Below are 23,526 nucleotides of genomic sequence, written 5' to 3'. Positions count from 1 at the left end.
ATGCTAATTTACAGGCAAAAGTATCAAGAAAGCTTACTATTAAAAAAGATGGTAATGGAAGTAAGCATTCAGTGAACTTTTTCTGTCTGAAATGCCCCGTTGATAGGAATTCAATAAAAACATTTAAATCTGAGAAATGATTCATGCATGAAACATTCTCAGTTTTCTGTTTTAATAAGAAATACCTACCCTTTTGACATCTGTGATGGTGTAGGCGTGGCCCACAATCAGTCCATTGTCCAGCTTGGCCTCTGTGCCCCTGCCCGCCTGGTCGATGGAGCAGCCCATCTGGGAGTCAGAGTTGTAGGCACCGAACAGGATCTTGAAGAGGTTCCTGGGGGCCTTCTTCAGGTCGTGGGTCTCTGAGAATCCACCGGTGAAGTCCTCCATAGCCTCCACGACGTTACCTCCCTTCAAGGCCTCATACGATCCGTGCAGCCTGTTGACAAGTCAACCACAAACATTTAACTCTCTCTTCATTCTAATCAGGGAAAGCCTGTTGCAATAAGCTCCTCAGACTTACTTTGACAAAAGAGCCTGATTTTAAAAGAGCTGCTTAAGCAGAACAATTTACTTAAAACAACTTTCTGCTAGAAAAAATAAGCAGGATCGCAGGACACAAATTGTACATGTGACATTGTAGCTTTGCTGGTAACATTATTCTGGTGAGCAAAATGTTTGTTGCGCTTAGCATGTTTTAATAACCTTTTTTTCTTTGCCTTCTCCATCTTCCCAACTTTGATCTTGTCCTTCGAACTTTGAAAATTCAAACTTCTGGAGGTCAAACCAGCCCCTTCTCAGGTATGATGAGCTATGTTTTTATTATGAGACCTATTCATAAACCACCTTTACAAAAACACGAACAAATATTGCCAATATTGTTGGATGAACCCAAACAGTTTCCTCATGACTTACTTAGCGTAGGCCTTCTCCAACAGGGCACTCCAGAACTCATTGTTGGACTCAGAGTGGACAAACACCAGTCTGCCGTTGTAGGTTGGAAGGCGATCGTCAATGATCACCTCTACCCACTTGCCGTACTGCCAGAACTGGAAGTAGAAGGCTCCACAGTAGTTGTTGCGGTCAAAGCCCTGATCCTCTGGGCACACTCTCTTCAGCAGGTAGTCATCCAGAGAGAGGGATGCCAGGGCAGCAAGGAACCAACAGTCACCTGTAAGGAAAATTGTTTTTTAAAATGCTGGTTTTGAACAAGGACAAATCTACTGAAGCAGGAATTGAACCAATGCAGGCCTGTATGCTTCGTTTTTGAAAAGGCAGGGGCACTAAGGCATTTTTCCATTGGTAAGGCCCCCCAATACTGGAGCATTTCAAGGGCACCAAGGCAATGACCAGAGGGCATGGAGGCAATCACCTCTGTCTGCTCCGTCAAGTATCAGGCCTGCCAATGGATTGCTGTATCTGGGCTCTACCAACTGAGTTGTCCAGCCCCATTTTGGTGGTCTCCCTATTAGTCAATATCTTTGTTCGGGTACCAGTCAGTTTAATATACAACCTTGGAAGCGGCATGCAGCCAGGGGATCAACTTAAGGGGATGCAAATTGCTAATGTTAATCAAGTAATAAACCAAAGGGAAACTGACTGGGTAGATTTTAAACAATTGGGGTTTGAACAAATAAAAATTGATTGGAGCAGGACTTGAACCAACAACCACCGGGTAAACATTCTCTACCAACTGAGCTATTCAGCCCTATGTTGGCAGTATACCTATTAGTCAATGTTTGTTCGGGGTGCCAGCCAAAAGCCATCATAACTGTGGTGTACAAATTGAGCAAAATAAAAAAGTTCAACCATTGAGGATCGTGTGTACATGGCCTGATTTCATGGCAAAGGTTCCCACAATTTGTTCTAAGCAGCACTATGACATTGGCCCCTGATGTTGACTTACCAAGCTCTCCCTGGGCGATGTCAAAGCGACTGGCCCCTCCAACAAACAACTGTGGGTTTTCGCACAGCTCCTGATGATAAAAGAGAAAAACAGAATAAAAACTCAATACAAATAGTATAAACACTGCAAAGATCGTTATAACATGAACAGTGGTGTAATACACATAATGCTAACAACAAAGCATTTTCATTCTCATAATGCAGGGATAGATTTTGTCCAGCAGTTTTGAACAGAAAAATCTTTAGACGAAACAAGTTTTGTGCACACTGAAAGCTAATATTGAGTAGAAAATACAGTTTTGGAAACGTAACTGATATATTTTAATTTACTGTGCCTATTTTCTACGCCATACAAGGGAAAATGTTTACGAAAGCCCTTACAGACTAGTATTTGCTAGCATTCCTAACTAGTTTACTATAAAAACAATTTTAACATTTTATTGTTTACAGCTGGTCTCCTACATGTAAATTTGATTAAAAACTAATGAAGCAAAATGTTCATTAGTTTCTTTCATTTGAAATCAGAAAAATAATCCTTACTTGTTATCTTGATTTTTGTTTGAGCTCACAAACATAAGGCATATGAGAAACGTTGGATTAACATTCCAGAGCTCCAGGTAGTTTTAACACGATACAGAAGGCCGGAAATGAAACTATACACTCTAAGCAGAACAAGTTCTTTGAGTTCAAAAATTACCCGGAAATATAATCATGCGGCTGACACCACAAATTGGAGATGAATATGCAATGGATACATGTTATTTCCTGCAAAGACCAGGGCCCAATTTCATAGAGCTGCCAAGCACACAAATTTGCTTAGCATAAAATTTCTGCCTTACTAAAAACAGCACTCTACCAACTGTTAACCCGGAGGTTGTTGGTTCCATTTGTTTCATATTGCTTGTTACTGGTATTCAGCTGCTGTTTGCTTATCCTGAAAATCACATGGAAATTTGGTTGGTAATCCTGTTTTTCATCAAGGCAAAAATTTCATGCTAAGCAAATTTTTGTGCTAAGCAGCTCTATGAAATTGGACCCTCGACCCAATTTCATAGTGCTGCTTAGCAGATAGTGTTGCTTAGCAGAAGTGAGCAGAATACCAAGCACAAATGGTACGTGGGATATGATATTTTGACTAGTAACCATATTCTGGTAAGCATATTTTTGCTGTCTGTGCTTATGCAGCTCTATGAAATTGGCCACTGATAGTCGGTGTAGCTCACCTACGGAACGCAAACAATTCTCAGATATTTTAGCTACACTGCGTGTCAATGTGAGTTTCTGTCTGCATTTTGTCTAAGCTCTCAGGCATAACAAAGGGTTGCTGATAAACATTTCATTTGCCATCAGTGTGAATAGCAGGAATCAATCACAACTCTAATAATAATATTATAACTTCTAATAATATTATAAGTTCTCATACAGCGCTTCACACTTGACGGGCGGCTCAAAGCACTCATTACTTTTTTGACAGGTACGGAGAGCTATGTATGAATTATGAGAGCCATTAGGCATGTACAGTGGCTGTGTGCAGCACCTTGGTAGGGTATACAAGGTGATACATTCACAATACAATACATTTTGGTTGGTTATCCATTTCTTTCTTACAGGAAATAAAAACCCTGATACCTAGTTCCACTTTCATAATGCTTATAATTAAGCAAGACAATTTGCTACGTGTATTTATAAGCAATAGCAGCTGATCTAATCATATTAAATTAACAGTGTTTAGTGTTTTGTACTGTCGTGAGTTGTTTCTGCTAATTGTTGCTTTGAAGTTTAAATTGTTAATGTAACAGCAGTAGTTTTCTGCTATATACAGCTGTATGAGAATGGCCCCTGTTCATAAGCCCAACCCATTATTGGCAGATCATCTAATTGAAGGGAGCTATCAGCCTGCATTCCATTCCTTTGCCATGTTTGGTGTGTCATCTACCTCTACAGCTGGGAGCAAAGTCCCATATGATGATGATACAGTACAATGGGATGTACTGTACTGTACTGTACTGTAGGCCTACATGTACAATCTCTTTATAAATAGCCAAATCGTGTCGGTCTGTGTGTGGACGTGTGTATGTGTATGTTATTGGATCTCCTCCCTGGATACCACATCAAACCTCGCCAAATTTACACTGAAGAAAGACGCTGACTTCGTCTTGACATTCATCTACTTTTGAACAAAATCCGTTGAAAATTGACAGACTTATGAGGAAAAACTGCAACATTTGTTGGGAGAGGAGGGGAGAGAGGGAGAGAGGCAGGGGGATGGGGGGAACGGCACCTTTTATTTAACTGTTGCAATATGGGACGGGATCATGGAGAACAGAGGCAGGCTTTAGAGCACGTGGGACGGGGATAGGGAAGGGACAGGGGGACGGGGGACAGTACCTTTTATTTAACTGTTGCTATGGGATGGGATCATGGAGAACGGAGGCAGGCTTTAGAGCACGTGGGGCGGGGAGAGGGAAGAGGCAGTAGGGGGACGGGGGAACGTCACCTTTTATAAGCAAAGATGGGATGGGATCAATGAGAATGGAGGCAGGCTTTAGAGCACGTGGGACGGGAAGAGGGAAGGGAATTTAATTTCATTAAATTTCAGTGAGCATGACTTGCACAACATGCCCTTTTCCGTTTCAAATTACCCCAATTCTTCAGGTGGCTTATTAATATTCACTGCACTTCTCAGGTTAACTAACCCGAGTGACTCGCAACAACATAAGGTTGATGATATGTTTTGTACAGCATGACAAAATATAGAGCTGCCAATGTGGATAGAAACATGAGACAACGTCGAGGGTATATCACAGCTTGATGTGATGCCTTGACATTAAGCATTGCTCATCTGTCTTTACATGTGAGCAAACTTTGGCGATCGGGTACATAGGCATTGTACTGTATGTTATTTTACAACAGAATTAACAGCAAGAGTTGCAACCTCTAGCAAGTGACCTCCTTTCCTTTCTCAGCCTGCTGCTACATCATTCAAACTTGAGTTCATGTTCAACTTAGGCCTGGTTCATTGCACCCTTAGTTAGTCAGTTGGATATTTTAAGATGTCAGTATACTGTAGATCATGCTTTACTGTGTATATGATTATGTCACTCAAAGGAACAGTAGACAAAACTGTACACAAACAACTTCTCATCATAATCATGCTTTCCATGAACAGTTTAATTTCATGAATCTACCTCTTGCGGCTCAAATTTTTGAAGCCAACACTGGCAAAGGGTACTCATTTTGCCAAAGCTCATAAAACTGTCTTTTGGAGCAGACCAGAAACGAAAATCTGTTAAACAAATTGTTCCAATATTACAGCACAACGACAGAGAGAAAAAAAACCCATTCACATTTCAATTGTTGTTCATCGGAATAGTATGATGCTAATCATACAATGTGTCTTGTGCAACCAAACAGTTGCCTAAAAGTTGCCCCTCCCCTCTCCAGCTGCCATGAGTGGTTGACAAGATTTTACAAGGAAACATTGTATGCTCTGAAATTGCCCCTATATATGGGGAAACTACATTCAATGTAAAAAAATAATGCCATTAAAATATTTGAAGAATGCAACAACAAATTGTTGGTGAACAACAAGTACGTGTACTGCTCTTTGTGTACGATGCTCACTCTAATCCATCAATTTGAAACTGCTTTATTCTCAAAAGAAATACCACTGATCAGTATCATTTTGTGAGATCAAAGTGCAGTTTATGTGGGTTTTCAATTGAAGTGCTGGCTTTTAACACCCTCCCACACACTGCTGGCACTCCTTTGAGGGGAGGATGTGATGTTAGCCGACTAGAGTGACCCTGAATATTTCACTGTATGGACTTGAACCATTGAGAAGGAAATATTGGGGGGCGGGATGCAAAGAGTTGTGTTTTTTACTCGCCTGCCAGCAAGACACGACAGAACCCCATGTACAGGCTTAAAAAGAAAGAAAAAACTGAACTAAGAGCTAAGCTTGAAAGTTTGGGAGTGCAAATAAAAAGCTTGAAAGTGTGAAGCCTACTTACATACATTTATCAAAAGCCATACTCTGCAATCTGGGGGTTTTCATATAGAAATGTTTCTCTTTTTTTTCCGATTTTAAAAAGAAAAGAATTTACATGTGCATGTAGTCAGTATGTACAGTAGGTTGAACTTCAGAAGATTGAACCATGGTTGAACATACTCTACATGAATGCAAGATATAATGTGAACACCTCAAGCGAATATAAGGCTCTAAGAAGCTCAGGTAGAACTAATTGCCCCCCAGTGGACCATTGAGCACCCCATACAATATACCAGGTTGAGTTCCACACTCTGCTGAACTCACACACAATGAGCAGGGTCAACTTCATGAGAAATCTCTCACCCAGTGGCTCCCCTACTGAATACCGTGCTCCGTCCTGCTTCTACTGGCCCTGGCTTTAAACCAGGGTAAGCTTAAGCAGCAATAATACACTACAGGGAATGTTATTTTTTTTAACTCATAATACCTGTATGGGATATATGCGGTTCAACACAGACTACTGACCTAAAGGTTTAGCACCTTTATCCTTCAACTGCATAATATGCAGTTGATAAATTCCTTCCTATTGGGAAGTCTTCTATTCATAGGGGGTTTGGTCCCTGGTTGATGTATGCCCATTGCTGACAGTGGTGCAAAGTCCCTGATAACCAAAACAGACTTTCTCTTACATGGATAACATCCGACTCCTCCTTGATCCCATGCACACATACTGTACATTTTTAAGGGTGTTCATCCACAGGGATAAACAGCAACACTTTTGCTTTCGATGTACAATATATTTGCTGGGTAGTTAATGTTCTTTTGAGAACTTGTCTTGCCATATATGCATTGAGTTATATATAACAACTAGAGGGCACAGTGGCCTATATACGCGGCCCGGCATGCGCGCATGCAGCCATTTTCTAAGTTAAGAAAACAGCATCACACAGCGTGTGCTTGTGCGGCCATTTAGTAAGTTGACAAAACAGCATCGCGTAGCGCTCAATGAACACAAACTCCAATGTGTACTTCATATTCAACGCGAGTACAGAATGGCGCGCGTGTCGCCTTGCGGTCCCGTCGCGTTTGTGCAAGCAGCATCACCAGTGCGCCCTCTAGTTCTTATATATCTCTATGGCCATATGGTACTGCTGTGGGGTAGATTTTTTAAGAGTTCTAAAAATAACTGTCCTAATTATTCCACTGCCAATGATATGTAGGCTACTGAACTCATTGCCTTCCAGGTCCTGCAAAAGACTGGGTACCTGTGGATTGTTTTTTCCCCAGGACTCAAAAACATGAAGTGCATACGTATAAGAATGTACACTAGTAGGGGAAAAAAAAAATCATAATTGTAATTATGCACACAAAGAGGGCGTGAGATGTATGCAAGTGCAGCATTGGTTTAAAGCCTCGCAAATCATTTCCCAAAATGAACGTGCGTGTTCATTCAATACAAGGTATTACAGTTTGAATGCAATCTGGTTGTGGTATTATTATCACCATGCCCACTTTGTTGAAAGAACCAAATGCAGGTGTCAATGTGGAACCCAAAGTGCACTCAAACAAAATTGATACAAACCCACAGCTCACAATAAAATCTGTGGCTCAATGAAACCACAGCCCCCAAACCTAAAACTCACTATAACATGCACTTGCAGCCTGCCACGCCCACCCAGGCCTTGAAAATTATTTTTTTGAGCAATTTTCCTCTGGCAAGGGAAACATCTATGAGGAAAGTGTATCGTGGCACATCTATGAGGAAAGTGTATCGTGTACATGTGAACTTTGCAGAGGGCACCTTAGGTGCTGTGGGTTATTTCAAGGCCTGCCTACTTTTGTTTAGCCTGAGATATTGGAATTTCAGGCATGAAATTTCTTCTTTGAGCTAGAGGTCCAGGCAATTTTCATTTGGCAAAGGGCACTTTTATTTATAAATCATTACGGCTATGGGAAACTTTTTGAAGAAGGAGTACCAAGGCCAAGACATGGGGCAACATAAGGCATGGGGTGTGCTTTCACCGCTGAAACCAATAACTGTTTTGGTCGACGGCCAGTGAATAAACAATAGCAAGTTCAACTGAAACAGTTATTTGTTCTGACCACGAAAATGCACCCATGGCCTCAGTAGCCTGCAGTAGAATCCCAGACCTGTTGTTAGGTTTATCAACTTTAGTGACCATACTGACACCATGGGACCAATTGCTATTTTCAGGCAGGCATTATGAACAACTTGTCTCTGCATAGAGCAAAAAAGGTCCCACTCATTACTGACCTCTCAAATCAATAAATATAAAGGACCCTGCATTTCACAGTTTCTCTCACAGTGTTTGCACAGGACAGTAGCATCGGTTGTCAAAAAACTCTGAGCTGTCTAAACATATGGGCACCAACACCTATACAGGTTTGTAATGATCTATTCACACAGCGGTCACACCACACGATTCAGTCATGGGCGAGGGCACATTCTGACTATGTAGCATGACATTAGGTAGTATATAAAGCATAGCAAGGCAAGGCAGGCTTCAGGGAAAAGGCTTAATAACGCCCACCTCCTGGATTGTGTGCCATTGCTTCTATATGGACCAAAAGACCTTGCGGGACCATACAAACTTCAATACAATACTGGCCATTATGTCAATACAAAGACTGTTTTTGCAACAGGCCACTGTGACCATCATTAGAGTTGTGGTACTCAAGAAAGTGGCAATGGTCAAAAATCAATGTAAATAATGAGAAAGGCATGAAGCAGATTTTCTCTAATACAACAAGTCTTTGACCCTAGTATTTACTTTTTGAATGCTCTGCTCTACCTAAATATTCCACTAGAAATAGGAGGGGCTGCTCACCAGACACATCATTTAATCCAATTTACAGCAATAAGCACACTGAAAAAAGATATTGACAAAATAGGTAACATAGGGCAAGCTTTCTCAGTTGGAAGAGCGCCAGCACATTCCGGAGGTTGTTGGTTCAAACCCCACTCTAGTACCTTTGTCTTTGTTCAACCCCATATCACCAATACGGCTGTTACAAATTCTCTCTAAGTTTATAACAACACGCACAATACTGGATTGGAACCTCTTGCCAGTCTCCATCAAAGAAACAAATGAAGACAAAAGAAAATGGCCCTGGCTAACAAACATCATGCTAACCCTTGCCCACATATAAAATATTTGTATGTTGCTAACACTACACATTCAAAACTTTAACCAGTATTAACAGGGGGGCTAAAACACAGATTCAGAGCAGCCAGAAGCAGAAGCACCCAGAAAAATTAAAAGTGTGCTCTTCCTTTGAAGGGTCATGTACTTTTTGTTGGACAAAAAAACTCGAAGTCCACAGATTTACACTAAACTCACACAGTTTAAAGATAATGATAGTAGAAAGCTTCCCTGAAAATATTACTTGCTGAGGTGCTGTAGTTTTTGAGAAATGAGTAAAACGATGTCATGAAAATAATTTTTGTCTCACTGATCATGAGACGAAAATTATTTTAGCATGTAAAAATGTGTTTTCATGACATTGTTTTACTCATAAACTACACTACAGCACCTCAGCATCTAACATTTTAAGGTAAGCTTTCTATTATCATTATCTTAAAACGGTGTAGGTTTGATGTAATTTGTGGACATTGTGTTTTGTGTTACAAAAAGTACCCAAATCCTTTAAACAAACTGCTTGATACATGTTGATTCTCAGTATCAAAAGTCAGAAATCAGTCTGACAGAAGAATTGAGTGGGTGTGTTCATAAAAAAAACCAAGGATTTGTCGCACACATAACATGCAATTGTGCTATTCTGAGCGACTGACTATTCTAACACAGGTTTCAATTCGTTTCAGTCTGGTAGTCATTGAATTTTCACAGGCTTTAAAAACCTGACCTTGTGTTCCTAGTCAAACATGTGTGCATATCCTTTTATGGTAATGACCTGCATTCATTCAAATACTACAACCTGTACAAAAACAGATATTTTGAAGTGCATTACAGCATAAATTGCTAAAGGGAGATTCAAACTGACTTTCAATCAGGATATTCAAACCCTCCACTTGTACATTTTTAATAATTACAGTGGCCCCACTTCCTTCGACTTGTATTCAATTGCCAAAAGTGAAGAATATTAAGGACTTTGGCAGGTTTGTTTTAACAACCAAAATGCTTTGACTGGGGTCAGGCGTACCCTTTTCATACGTCTCCAAACAGCTTGGTGTGGAGTGGCATAATAAGAGGAAATGGCAAAAATTTTGCCTCACTCTCGCTAACTGCCTAAAACTTTGGCAAGTCTGGCTTAAACAGTTTGATTTGATTTAATTTTGAGTCTTGGTTGAATTTGGTAAGCTTTCATCCATTTGGCTATAAAATACAACAGAACAATAAAACATTATTGTCCCCTGCCCTACATGCCCATGTAAAGTATGGACAAATTCTGCAGCATAACAAATATATAAAAAAAAACATTCAAAATACTAAACTCCCAAAATAATAATAATTATAACATAAATGACTAAAATTGTTAAAGATGGTAAATGACAGGCCTGTATGCTTTGTTTTTGAAAGGGAACAGGGCACAAATGCACTTTCTCGTTGGTAAAGGGCACGCTACAAGAAATTTGTAAATTTCTAAAGGAGCATTTTAAAGGCACCGAGGCATTAACCAGGGGGCATGGAGGCAATTGCCATCCCTGCCTCTGTGAAAGTATCAGGCATGAAATGATGTGTACGCTCATATACCCGACCCAGTTTCTCTGAGTTCTGAACATTAACGTATCCATGTTCAACAGTACCTATAGTGTAATATGCAACATCCTGCCTTTAGGCAGCTTAAACAGCACAGTGAGACCTTTTCAATACAGAAATAATACGAAAACATACATTCACAAAGTACAAAAGGCACATATTTCAATCAAGGTTACTTCCCAATCTATGAAACATCAACGGCTGTTTTGAAGCTGTAAACGAACATTCCATTCAAATTTCTGAAGCAACAAAATTGTTAGAACGCAGCCTGGTCAGGACTCAGGATGTAGATTTTGCCAAATCCTTTTTGTATTAAGCAATCGGCCGTCGGGTTTTGTTATCGAAAGAGCCCTCATCTGCAGCTGAATCGGGTACTTTTTACGAATTTCTCCATACAAAATTAACCAAACTGGCCTACAAACCCTTAAAACAACAAGGCAAATGTTTTCTGAAAGTGAATTAAGTGAGAGGATGTAGGGGTAGTTATTAAAGACCAATAAAATTACCGTTTCTATTATTTTAGTTTGTATAGGGTTCCACAGATAATTTTGATAACATATTATAAAATTGGATGTTTTATCAGGGGACTTCGTCACGCGGGGCGCGCGCCTCGGCGGATGTTGACCAGAAAGTTTACATGAGAATTAATTGATATGACAATAAACTAAAAATTAATGAGGCCGACGCTCTGTTACTCCCAAAAGCGGTGGTAAAAACAGTAGATTAGATGTTGCACAGCATGTTCCGAAAACTCGCTTTATTTGGTGCTCAGACAACTTTGTACGCGTCGTTGGACGTACGCTCAATAAATCACGATGATTCCAGAATCGATAATTCTAAAATCGTGTACACGTCATTGGAAACAAAGCAAAAATCATTCAACAGTTATAGCAACCAATCATTAAATTAATTTATTTTTATTTTCAATACAATTTGCAGAAATTGACTTTGTCGTTAAAGTCCATACCAACTGGCGCGTTTTTTTTTTATCTGCTGTATACCAGAACTTCTTTGAAGCTTCCTTTTCAGTCAGGTAAACTCCGCGGCTATTAGTGGCTGTGACTATGAGTTTGTTTTAAAAGAGGGTACCACTTTCATAAGCCTTTTTAGTCGGGTTTCTCTTGTTCTATTAGCAGCGGTGATTATTGTTGAGGGGGGGAGACCAGACTTCGACCACTCAAATCCGTGTAACTGAATTATACCAAATGTGCTCAACACAATAAAATAAGTGTGTCATTGGAGCAGTGTACGTGCTATATTTTTAGTCGACTAAGCATTATTACCCTTACAGTCATCTTAGCTGGGAAATACTCAGTGCAGTGGATAAAATTGACACAATGACAAAAGCCGATTGAATTAAAACTATGCGTAAATGAGGCGAAACATAATCCACATTACGGATAATGCGTTGGCCCGCTCGATCAACACTAAAATATTACGAAATACCCTACATATCATGCCAAGTAACATCATTGCCAAGTATACCCCTCCCCAATATTAAAGCTCAATTCCAGAAACGAACACCAATTCCTTGAGTTGGAGAACGCAAGAGAGAAGGTGAGGAGGGGAGGCGACGCGTTGCGACGTTTCACAACTAAGTTGTGCACGCTCAACAATTAATTTTTATCAAAATACAACATTAATGACAAATTTCCATACCGATTATAAATACAATTTCTAATCCAATCCTACGAAATGATTATTACCTGTAAGAATACCTCCCTTGCCCCCACATTACCTTTTACAACATTTGTATACTAGAATCCTCCTCATCTAGCGGGGTGACGCGCGAAGCGGGGTGACACGCGAAGCGCAGCATCCCGCGCGAAGCGCGGCATCCCGCTAGTGAGAATAAATCCAAAAGGAAAAAAAAAAAAAGGAGTGCCACCTCAAAATAACCCACCACCATCACAGTGAATGGGCCACTCGACAAAGCCCCAAAAGAATGACGACCATTGATCTCGCGCACAAAAGTCACGTCTAGTGTTTTCCAAGGGTAAATACACATTTTTTTCTTTCTTTTCAATAAAGTTTAACAACTCTCAAAAAATATGAAAGTGCCACTGGGTGCTGGAGGGTAGGCTGTATGGAAGTTTCACCAATGAACAATGGGGAAGGCCATGAGTATTTCAGTTAAGCATGCTTATATAACCTAGCAAAGGTATTTGGAACATGTAACATGATCACATACAAAGCTTGCAGTTTCTTTTATTTTAACGCAACACTTGGTATACTGACAATGTTATAATCCGCTTAAAATCTATTTGTATGTTGAGGTATAAATGTCTCCGTGCCTGAGGGCTTCCTGTTTTGTGAAGTTCATGAGCAAACAGCTTACTCTCCTCTGAAGTACAACTGTACTGTGATCTTTCTATATAACAGCTTTTCACCATTTGACATAATGAATTTGTTTCTTGGTGAAGGGGAGGGGGGGGGAGGACATTTTCATGTAATCCTAATAGATGTATGACAACCATTCTTTTGCCAAAAGCCAATTGTAATTCCTAGATACAAATTTTCTACAGAAGTGCGAAACACACACAGACAACCAACTATTGATTTCAGAACTGCAAATTTTTGACAATAATTCATTTTTGGTACCGCTAGCAGTAGCACTCGAGCAACAATAATTCCAACTTAAGACCAACACAAAAACTGTTTTATCCTCAGGCCCTGTTATCACAAGTCAACTGCATGTGAGAAACAATTTGTCACTGTGCACACATGGAAATGAATTTTGTGCATTAATATCAACCGCAAACAATGGGACGCGCCCATACGACAGGCATGGTTGTTGAGTTCAATGCAGATAATTGCAATATTAGGTTGGTTTCTGCAAGACTATCAATCGAGTGTTTACTATTCAACCACTAGAGACAACTTTATTATTAAACCAAAAAATGCTGTTCTTTATCTGAAACAAACATCATCGGTGGACCCTTGCACCCCAACTCCAGACCGTGTGTACGTTGCTCTGCTGTCCATGTAGCCAACATGCAATCAGTACTTAATGGCAGTGGACACTATTGGTAATTACTCAAAATATTTATTAGCATAAGACCTTTCTTGGTGACAAGTAATGGGGGGAGGTTGATGGTATAAAACAGTGTGAGAAACGGCTCCCTCTGAAGTGCCATAGTTTTCGAGAAAGAAGAAATTTTCCACAAATTTGATTTCGAGACCTCAGGTTTAGAACTTGAGGTCTGGAAATCAACCATCTAAACGCACACAACTTCGTGTGACAAGGGTGTTTTTTTCTTTCATTATTATCTCACAAGTTCGATGACCGATTGAGCTCAAATTTTCACAGGCTTGTTATTTTATGCATATGTTGAGATACACCAACTGTGAAGGCTAGTCTTTGACAATTACCAATAGTGTCCACTGCCTTTAAGACAAACAACCCAACCAAACTCTCTTGAGGGAAAATAATAACCTCATAAAAGTCCCAACCTACTAAATGTTCATTTCTCAGCCCTAATGTTTGACGATGCCTCTGATGTGGTTTGACCATGCACACAGATTATCATCAATTTGGCAAATTAATAGTAGGCGAGCATCAGCGCACATCCTCAGGGAGGTTTCCTGCATAGCCAGATGCACAGATCCCGAGGCACTGAGGCAATGACAAATTTCCAGCCCAGCCTTCTGCACCACATCTACAACTGTAATGTAATAACGTGTGTAATATTCACTATGTAATAAATGTAGGCCTAAACAGGGTTTGCCAGCAGGATGAATTAGCTTGTCATTTCACTGGTCCACCAGCTTTTTATATAATCCCGTAAAATAGGGATGCTTTTTAACACTGAACTAGCCAGCCTTGGAGTGAGTTTTTGCTGGTCCTCTGTGTTTTAACTGTCATTTGGCCAACGGACCACCATTAAGGGAGAGCACTGCTGAAGGTAGAGAGCTGATGTCTATGAAAATATCCACCGATTTCAAAGTAATGACGAACATCCACAACCAAATGAAAAAAGAAACAAAAAATGTGTAATCCTCAAATCTATTACAAGCAAAAACTAGCAAATTTAGGACTTCCTTTCAAATAATTTATGTCTAAAATATTTCCATGTGCATGAAAAGGCTCCTCAACTCAGATCGCTTGGCTGAAAACAAATGTGTGATTTTGTTGGTCCTGGCAATGGAACAAATGTGTGGGTGACTGAAATTGTCCCATTTGCAGGCCAATTGTTGAGAGTCATAAAGCTACAAACCCACCCTTATAATTGAAGACAGCTGTGTCTCTATCAAAGTTTTAATATAAGAAGATATGAATGTACGTCAACATCTCCCACTCAATATTAATAGCAGGGCCCCTCTTGATCTTTGCCAGTCAACTGGAGTAACATTGCACCTATGATCTACTGATCTGTGACTTACACAGTAAATCAGCTCCAACCTAGGGGGAGGTTACATTTGTATTGAAACGTACTTGTAAACAAACATTCACTGAGTAATTGTGTAAGATGTTTGTGACCTTCATCCTCTAAGGTTTTACTTACTCTGTATTGGTTTTTGTTTACACACGTACAGTATAAAGTACATCATGTAACTCTGTTTGTTAAAACTGATGTTTGTTCTTAACTAACTTACATGTACACTTACAGCATGTAATGCTAGTTGCTCACGTTAGGCACCAGTGTACAAAATTAATGTGAAATTTTCAAAATTGTGTACAAATGAGTCTCCTTTTTATGAGCAAATTTATTTCACTTTCTGATACAGACACAAAAGAGACAGGACAGGCAATGTTGCAGATAGGCCTGGCATCAGGGTTGGCATGCCAGACATACCTGTGCAGCACGAAGGTCATGTCCGTGACACTAGCAGGGAGTCACGTCCACCAGCATGAAACACTGAGGCTCTACTATACACACAGATGTGCAGTTTCATAAATTCTGCTTCCACAACTAGAACCATTGAATACAGACATAACCTGGACAAACTGGCAGCAGTTTAGCCCATGATGTCAACAATGAAATATGCATTTGTGGATTTTGTATTTTCTTTCTCGCATATGAATGTGAATCACAAACCAATGATATATTCTGCACATGTTTTCTGCTCAATTGCATACTTCTTTGAGATACTAGCGGGCAAAAATATCAAGTCGATGTTTCACGCCAAACTTGTTGGGTTTCTTTTCAGTCATCTGATATCTATTTATAATGCATCTATCCATCACAATAATCACCAAGCAATACATCCAGGTACTCCATTGCATACTAAGTGTAATTGAAAGACCATAGTCACTGCTTATGTTACCAACTCATGCAGGATAGGGTCATAGATTGGTAATACCTCAAACGACTAATGACCATAAAAACATACTTGGTGAGAACATTGGAGTCTATTTTCCTTCCTTCATGGTAAGAAGCACTGCGGCTGTTGATACAAACCATTTTGAGAAAGGGTGTCCCTTTTAAATTAAATTGGTTTAGATATTTTTTACCCCCAAAATAATTTGAATAGGAGAGAAACGATTCATGCATAAATCATTTCACATACTGCCAGAAGGGAAGCGAGAATGGTATTGTCACAGAAGCACCAAGGCACTGGGTCAACACAGGTGACTGCCTGCATTGCATCAAAGCAAACTCCCAGGCCAGCTTCTATTTTCACTTTTTAACTTAGCACAGCATTGTATTAAACATGTAATGCGTAGGTGTAACAGGGCTACTACTTTTGTACCAATAAGGTTACTCTTTTGAACTGCAATGTAGATAACATCTGAACCTGAATTATATAGTCCGCAAAGCACCTAAATGGAAACATCACACCAACATTTTGTAAAGAAGACAATGAAGAAATTTTGGTTTAAGACGTGGGAGGAAAAATGACTTTATAGTAGAGGGAAAACCCACACAGCCAGGTAAGGACTGGAAAACCAAATCCACATGCAAGGCTTTCAGTCTGGGAATCTAAGCTGGGTCCAAAGAGGTGGAAGGCAGGGGCAGAAACCACTGAGCCAACCTGACTGCCTTAAACTGTTATATAACTTACTGGCCCTTGCCCTTGTACACAAGCAGGGCAAGGCAATATCCCTCTTTTAATGAGCACACTGTTTGGAAAGGACAATACACAAACACTTGCATAACATTTGCATAAAATTTTCATAACTCTCTGTTTAAATTTTGAACTTTTCAAAAACTTCAACCATGAGACTGCACACTAACACACATCACCGACATAAATAGTCTAGTGCATTGAACAAGTTAAAGTGGATTTATTGTAGCATACATGTAGTTCAAATCATCAAAATAATATTATTCGCACTTGATTTAATGTAACAGTGAAATATTCCGCTTTACATAGTGCATTGTACTTCATACAATGCTAATCTAGTGTGAATTAACATAAATTATGTATGGTATTATTCATTGCCTGACAAGAGGAGTGTTATAATACCATTGACCTTCACTCGCAAAAGGAAAAGCAAGGACACTCAGGGATAACAGTATAAAAACTTGTACAATGTGAAGCTTTTGATTTTATTTGTAAGTGTGGGTGTACGTGAATGTGCCAGTAGAAATAAGTTTACAAGGTAACAAAATGGGGTTGATAAAAATTTTAAAAACAAAATAACAAGGGCAACAAATAATACGTAGGCCCTACACGTTGTTCAAAAGGTTTTAAAACAGCCACTCCATCAAATTGCACCTACTGATTGTTCGTTAAAAATTAGAATTTCGTCATAAAATGTGCACAGATCAGATCCTTCTAAAAAAAAAATTTAAAAAAAACACAAATCAGGACCAACTGGTACTTCAAAAATAGGCCTACATTGCACAAATGTAACAAAATGATTTTTGGGGTTTGTGGTGGGGTTTTTTCAAAAGTCAATGTGAACTCTTTGAAAACCAATGATTTTAAGCATCTTCGAAAGAATTTTAAAGCAAAGCACATTCTGTTAAAAAAAAAAAAAATTAAAAAAATCATTTTGTTTTCATTTCTTGGTATTTTGATAAGTTTTTGGAAATAACAAAAAACAAAGGCAAACAATTTCTCAAAACAACTGGCTACATGTACATGTATTAATGTGATGTTAATAATGACATGAACATACGGTATCTGTACCAAGTGCTGCATGATAGTCAACAATGTGACAGACTGAACAGGATAATTTCCGCTGGCTCCAATTGCAGTCATGGATAATCAACTTCCTTCCCATATGAATTGGCAGGAAGCTTCATTTCATCTGCCTTTTGTTCAGCACTCATTCTGCACACATTAACATTCGGTTTAGGCCGTCTGTCCCTTTCATAGTGTGCACTGTGCACATGATTTTAGCCAGAAGTTGAAGAGCCAGTACCCCTAATCTTGGCGTCTTTTGGATCCTCATTTCAATTTGCACGTACAGTATTACTGTCAGCAACTTTTTTTCCTTGTGGAAAATTTTTGATCTTATTTTTATATCTTGGCATAATACCCTGCTAGAAGGAGTGGATGCGATTTGATTTTTTTTAACAGACCATCTGTTTGGCATTTTGACCGTTTCTTGAAACACTTTTTCAACAGTGCTTACTTTGGAAACTATGCACTTAAAGTTACCACTGTCCACTTAGGGTAAGCCCTGAATGTTCTGTGCTAGCTGTGTAAGCAAAGGATTGATAGTAACGTAATGTACAATCTCGGCAGGCACACACAACAAACATTCCTCACTAACCTACATTTAGAGCAGATTTCCTGCTTCAGTAAGCACCGGTTTTTCCACTAGCGGTAAGCAGAGATTGGGCCCTCGTGAATATTTTATTTTTAAACAACCCAGTTTCTCAGATTACAGCAACTCTGACACCATATTCCAAACTCTGGCTAAATAAAATCCAAACTGACTCGGTCACTCCTCATCATGAACACATTACCAGCCATCACCTCTTTCAACAAGACAGTGCAGCTGTCTTTTCAGGAAACCTCCCTTCAAAATATTTGGCATGGAATCGTTGAGGCAATAACAACTCGATACAATATACTGGACGCAAAATGGGATCTGTTTGCATCATCATCACAAATGTATGCAGATGGGGCTCCCGATCTAAGGCAACAACATATTCTCAATTCCAAAACAGAATTCCATAATTAATGCAGATTGCAGAGTCGTGCCGATAATTTAGCCGTTCATATGTGAAGGGGCCTAGCATCGCATTTATCTGGCTTCAATCACCTATATGGCGACTTGAAGACCAGACCAAAAAGCTGACACGCCCTAAGAAGGTTATCTCTCACAGAACATGCATAATTTACACGAAACAGCAGAGTACAATATGAGCGAGCAAAGTGCAATAACAACTACCACAGACAGAGGTAATAAAATAAATGCATAAAGGTACTGCACAGTGTATTAGGAACTGCTACACACATGAACATTTAAACATAGGGAATGACTGACTGACAGACAGGCCTGTGCGTAATGGCTTCCCATATGAACAGCACAGTACAATCAGTCAAGTTTATTCAATTGAAATTCAAGGCCAATGCTTTTGTTCAGCATTCATTTGATTAATTTTATGACATTGGGTCAAATCCTGCTTTGATTAGTCAATACATAAACAGTAAGCCAACAATACCATGTACTTTACAAGTATAGTTTTATTGGTAGACTAGAAAGTGTTGAAATTATTTTACCTAGGCCTACAGTGTATAGTGTACAGATACCGGTACACTTATTTTTTTATATTGTCCATAAAAATGAATAAATTTTAGCATAAATACTGGCTCATCGACCTTCTTTTTTGGCAACGATCTTCTGAATTAAAATTTGTATAAATAACAATCAAAGCGATGTATCATGGTGCAATGCTTTGCTTCAAAAACAATTCCTTCCGTCAAGAACTTGTTTGGACCAAACCTCCCCACCCTGCCCCAAGTAAATAATACTGTGCTTTTGCTTCAATTCAAATTGATGAAATCAACCAAAACGTGTAGCAAATAACCCCACTGGCACAGAATGACACTGACATGAACACGCAACAATTAATCACTCACACACAGAATAACAAATATGACAAAAAAGCAGAAGAATTGTCAAGTAAAGCGGTTTTCAATTTGACCAAAATGTGAGGCCAAATTGGCGAATGAATGTGTCCAAGGAGTTCATTACACACAATCAGTTACATCACGGATACACACAACATAAGACACGTCCAGATGTGTAGTAGATCTCATTGGACAATACCTGAGATACAAGCTGACAATATGAAATGGATCGTGTCCTAATCTTAAAATGGACTTCTCACGTATGATGAATATTTTATCACATCTTAGTAGCCGTTCCTCAATCTCACCGGCCATGGTTGGCCGAGTCTATTAAATTGAAGAGGACATGGATACATACTGGCAGTTTTCACAAAAAAATGCACTGGAGGGAGCAGTTGCACTGTACTATACTTCATCTCCATGGTTTTATGGCCTATATCCAGGGCCCAGTTTCATAGAGCTGCTTCAGCACAAAAAGTAGCTTAGCACAAAAAAATTATGAATACCAGAATTGGGCTACTACTAGCCAAACTACCATGTCATGTATATTGTGACTGTGATCCTGATAACTTCTGCTTAGCAGACAATTTTTAAGCAATATTTATGCTTAAAAGGGGCTCTATGAAATTGGGCCTGGGCCCAATTTCACAGAACTGCTTTACGAGCGATATTATGCTTACTGTGCAAGCGTCCATTTTATAGCAGTGCTAACTGTAAGCACACGGAAAGGCATGCTAACCTTACATTGCTTACTGCCTCATTTTATTGCTTACCTGTGAAACACATTAAAACCTCGAAGCAAGTTTTTCTGCTAAAGTAAGCACAAAAAGTTGCTTACCATTAGGTACAGTACGTGTACATTACACTGCAACACGTACATGCTGTACAAGGTTCTTTATGCCATACTTTAGACAATACTTACATGTGGTCTCTTCCACTCGAACCGTTTGCCTGGAGACTGGGAAAAGAAGAGGCTCTTCTCTACAGCTGGGAATTCTGGATCCTCATAGAGATTGTTCGCATTAAACTTTCTCCTAAGTTCCTTGTAGGTGGGTCCTCTGCGTGGCATCTTGCTCTTTTACAGTGCACAAAGGTATGAGTAACAAGCCTCTTATGGTAGGTGTGTTAGTCTGCTGCGGAACAAAAAATAGACAGAACTGCATTATAGACAGATTGCGTTAACAATGGTATACTGTCAAATTATTACACTTTCCTCTTTGTGATTAATTCTCACTTCTTCATTCCTTTACATTTACAAAGTTAGTAATAACTTTTTTATTTTTTAAAACAAACTATTTTACTTGTTTTGCTTCACAGTACAGAAGGCCATTTTCATTTTGATAAGCGCGCTTCCATCCATGAGAAAATCTCAAAGTCCTGGCCTGTGGAAAATTGTTTTAGGGGCACCAAGGCCAAGACAGGGGGCAACAGAGGCCATGGCCTCTGTTGAACTGTAATATCGGTGTGATTACCCACACAAATGCTTTAGAAATAATATTTAGTTAATTCTGGCCAAATGACCAACAAGAATTATGAGGCAGCTTGGGTAACAAATCCAAGAATCTTGGGGGTTATTTTTGGGGGGCTTTGTTGATTTATTGTAGCATAGCATGCCGTGGTCGAGTGGTTGAAGAGTACTGCTGCTGGACTCGAATCTCTGGTGTTTTCTGATCAATGGATTGTTCGCTCGACTCAAATATGCGGAAACGCAACAACTTGGGTCCACTGAGTGAGTGAGTGACATTGTGGCTCTAGTTTGAGTTGAGTCCCAGTCATATCATTTGTGTCCTTCCCTTTAAGGCTGGATACTTAACTTATTTCACCATTTAATTGCTTTGTCCTTTGGATGGGAAATTAACTTATAAGGGTACTGTGATTGGGAGACGTGCTTGTAAACTAATTCAGAACACTTGTTGTGAAAGAGAAAAAATTCACCCTGGTGTTTCTGCTTCATAAATCAAGCACTCTGGACTGGTTAACAGCTACAGTAGTGAGTACGTACAGTAATCACTTCTCTTTTATGCGGCATCATAACCAGAAATAATTACCAGAATTAAATACATTTTGTGACACTGACAGTTTTTTTTTGTTTCTTTTACCGATTCTTTGGTGTCCCTATTATATTAATTAATAGACATTTTCAAAATACAATAAACACCCACCCAAAACAATAAAACGCAACTCTAGCAAAATTGGGAAAGATATATTTTATCTTGGATGGGTGTTAAGTTCCCCAGTGGAAGTTTCAGGAGGAAAACCTACCAAAGAAAACCCACCAAGGTATATTGCCATACAACAATGTCCTCTAAACTACAGCAATGCTAAACAAAGCCATGAAATTTGGCTTTTCCTGTGTGGCTTCAGTGTGTGGATATGATGTCCAAAGTCCAAGTGATTGCTAATTACGTTTTTATTTAAAAATTTGATTCAACAATTTGGTCAAGTTTTAAAAAGTTGTTTTAATTTACTTTGTATGTTTTACTTTTAGATACAACACCACTAAATTCGTACTTAACAACTGAACCCGTTGAAAAAGAAGAACTGACTAAAAATTAAGTAAGGGGTCTCGCTCGTCGACCTCCAAGCATCAAGTCAGTACCAAACATGCACCCAAATAAGCCTCAGCAGCAAAGAAAGAAGAAGTCACAAAACTTCTTCTCCACACACAAGCAAATTACGAAGAAAAATTTTCTCATTTTACTCAATTGCAAAACTGTCAACTCTGGTTGATAATGAACATTTTTTCTACAGCCTTCAAATATAATACGTATGCTATAAACTGACGGTAAAATTAATTTAATACGATTTAAAAAGGGAGATAACTTACGGGATAGTACGTTCCTGATGCAGCGCAGACAACAGCAACACAAAACGGGAAAATCGAGCTCTAGCTCCTCGCTCTCACAACAAAAAGCACGCACGGTAAATTCCTTGCAAACCACGGCGTTGGTGGGGCCCGGGGATATGCGGTGAGCAGCCAAATCGTTTTTTTTGCACACACCCAACCTACCTACTACGTTAACCTATCCCATTTAACGAGGCCAAGGCTAAACAGTTAAAGCGCCCTCTATGGTTTTGATTGTACAAATTTTCATTGGTGTCCATTTTCAGGACGTGTCGTTTTAAGGTCATTGTTGGGGAACCCGTGAACTTGGGTGGCACCCGCGTTCTTTAAGTTTGATTGGTCATTTTTTTTTTTCCAGGGGCGTGGTCCCCAGAGTTGAGTTAGTTTGCATAACAAAAAAAAGTACCGGTAGTGCCATAGCTAGCTCTATGGGTAGTGCTCAAGTTCATTTTTTGTATACAAACAAGTCAGCTTCAACTATAACCAAACAGTTTCTCAGTAAAAGTAAGGTTTGTTTTTATTGAAAACTACACTGTAAAAACTACACTGTAAAAATTCACAATTATTTGCGAAGAATCACTTGCTTTGAAACCAGACAATTAAAACAAAAATCTTTGCCAGCTCTTTAAATCTAACTTTAAAATTTGTGATAAAAATTTACAAGAGGAAAAGTTGATCGAAACAGAATGCATAAGTCTCGACACTCATGGGGTGACAGGTCTTTTTCTTCAGCCGCGCCACGCATCTGGAACTCTCTACCACTTAATCTTCGATCTTGTCTTTGTACTGCAAAATTCAAGTCTCTTCTCAAAACTTATCTTATGTCACAGGTTTTCAATGACTAATTTTGTTGTGTCTGTTTTTCTTTGTGTTGTGTTTTGTTTTTGTTTTTGTTTTTGGTTTTACTGCGCCTTGAACACCCAGCAGGGTGGATATGTGCGCATTACAAGTCTTATTATTATTATTATTATTATCATAAACACAAAAAGAAACTCCCCTTTATTAAATATGATAAGAAAAAATACATATCATAAATAATTCAAAAATAAGTACTATAAAGTACAGAAGTA

At 39.2% G+C, this 23,526-nt stretch overlaps 1 protein-coding gene across 6 annotated transcripts in view; it reads right to left on the bottom strand.

The window, feature by feature from the left end:
- The window catches only part of LOC117296420 (calpain-9-like), a 42,557-nt gene extending 19,991 nt beyond the window's left edge, over window positions 1-22,566 (bottom strand). For 5 of the 6 annotated variants that reach the window (XM_033779329.1, XM_033779356.1, XM_033779347.1 and 2 more), the window contains exons 1-5: window positions 22,439-22,566; window positions 20,534-20,744; window positions 1,907-1,976; window positions 916-1,171; window positions 190-439 (exon numbers count right to left, since the gene is read on the bottom strand). In XM_033779329.1, the coding sequence (XP_033635220.1) occupies window positions 190-439; window positions 916-1,171; window positions 1,907-1,976; window positions 20,534-20,680 (723 nt within the window). In that variant the 5' untranslated portion in view covers window positions 20,681-20,744; window positions 22,439-22,566. The remainder of the gene's footprint in view (window positions 1-189; window positions 440-915; window positions 1,172-1,906; window positions 1,977-20,533; window positions 20,745-22,438) is intronic. The other variant, XM_033779339.1, reaches the window with a different exon arrangement.
- Between the last annotated feature and the right edge of the window lie 960 nt (window positions 22,567-23,526).

The sequence above is a fragment of the Asterias rubens genome, chromosome 1, assembly GCF_902459465.1.
Source record: "Asterias rubens chromosome 1, eAstRub1.3, whole genome shotgun sequence".
Classification (NCBI taxonomy): Eukaryota; Metazoa; Echinodermata; class Asteroidea; order Forcipulatida; family Asteriidae; genus Asterias; species Asterias rubens.
This window is presented reverse-complemented; position numbering and strand designations above follow the sequence as displayed.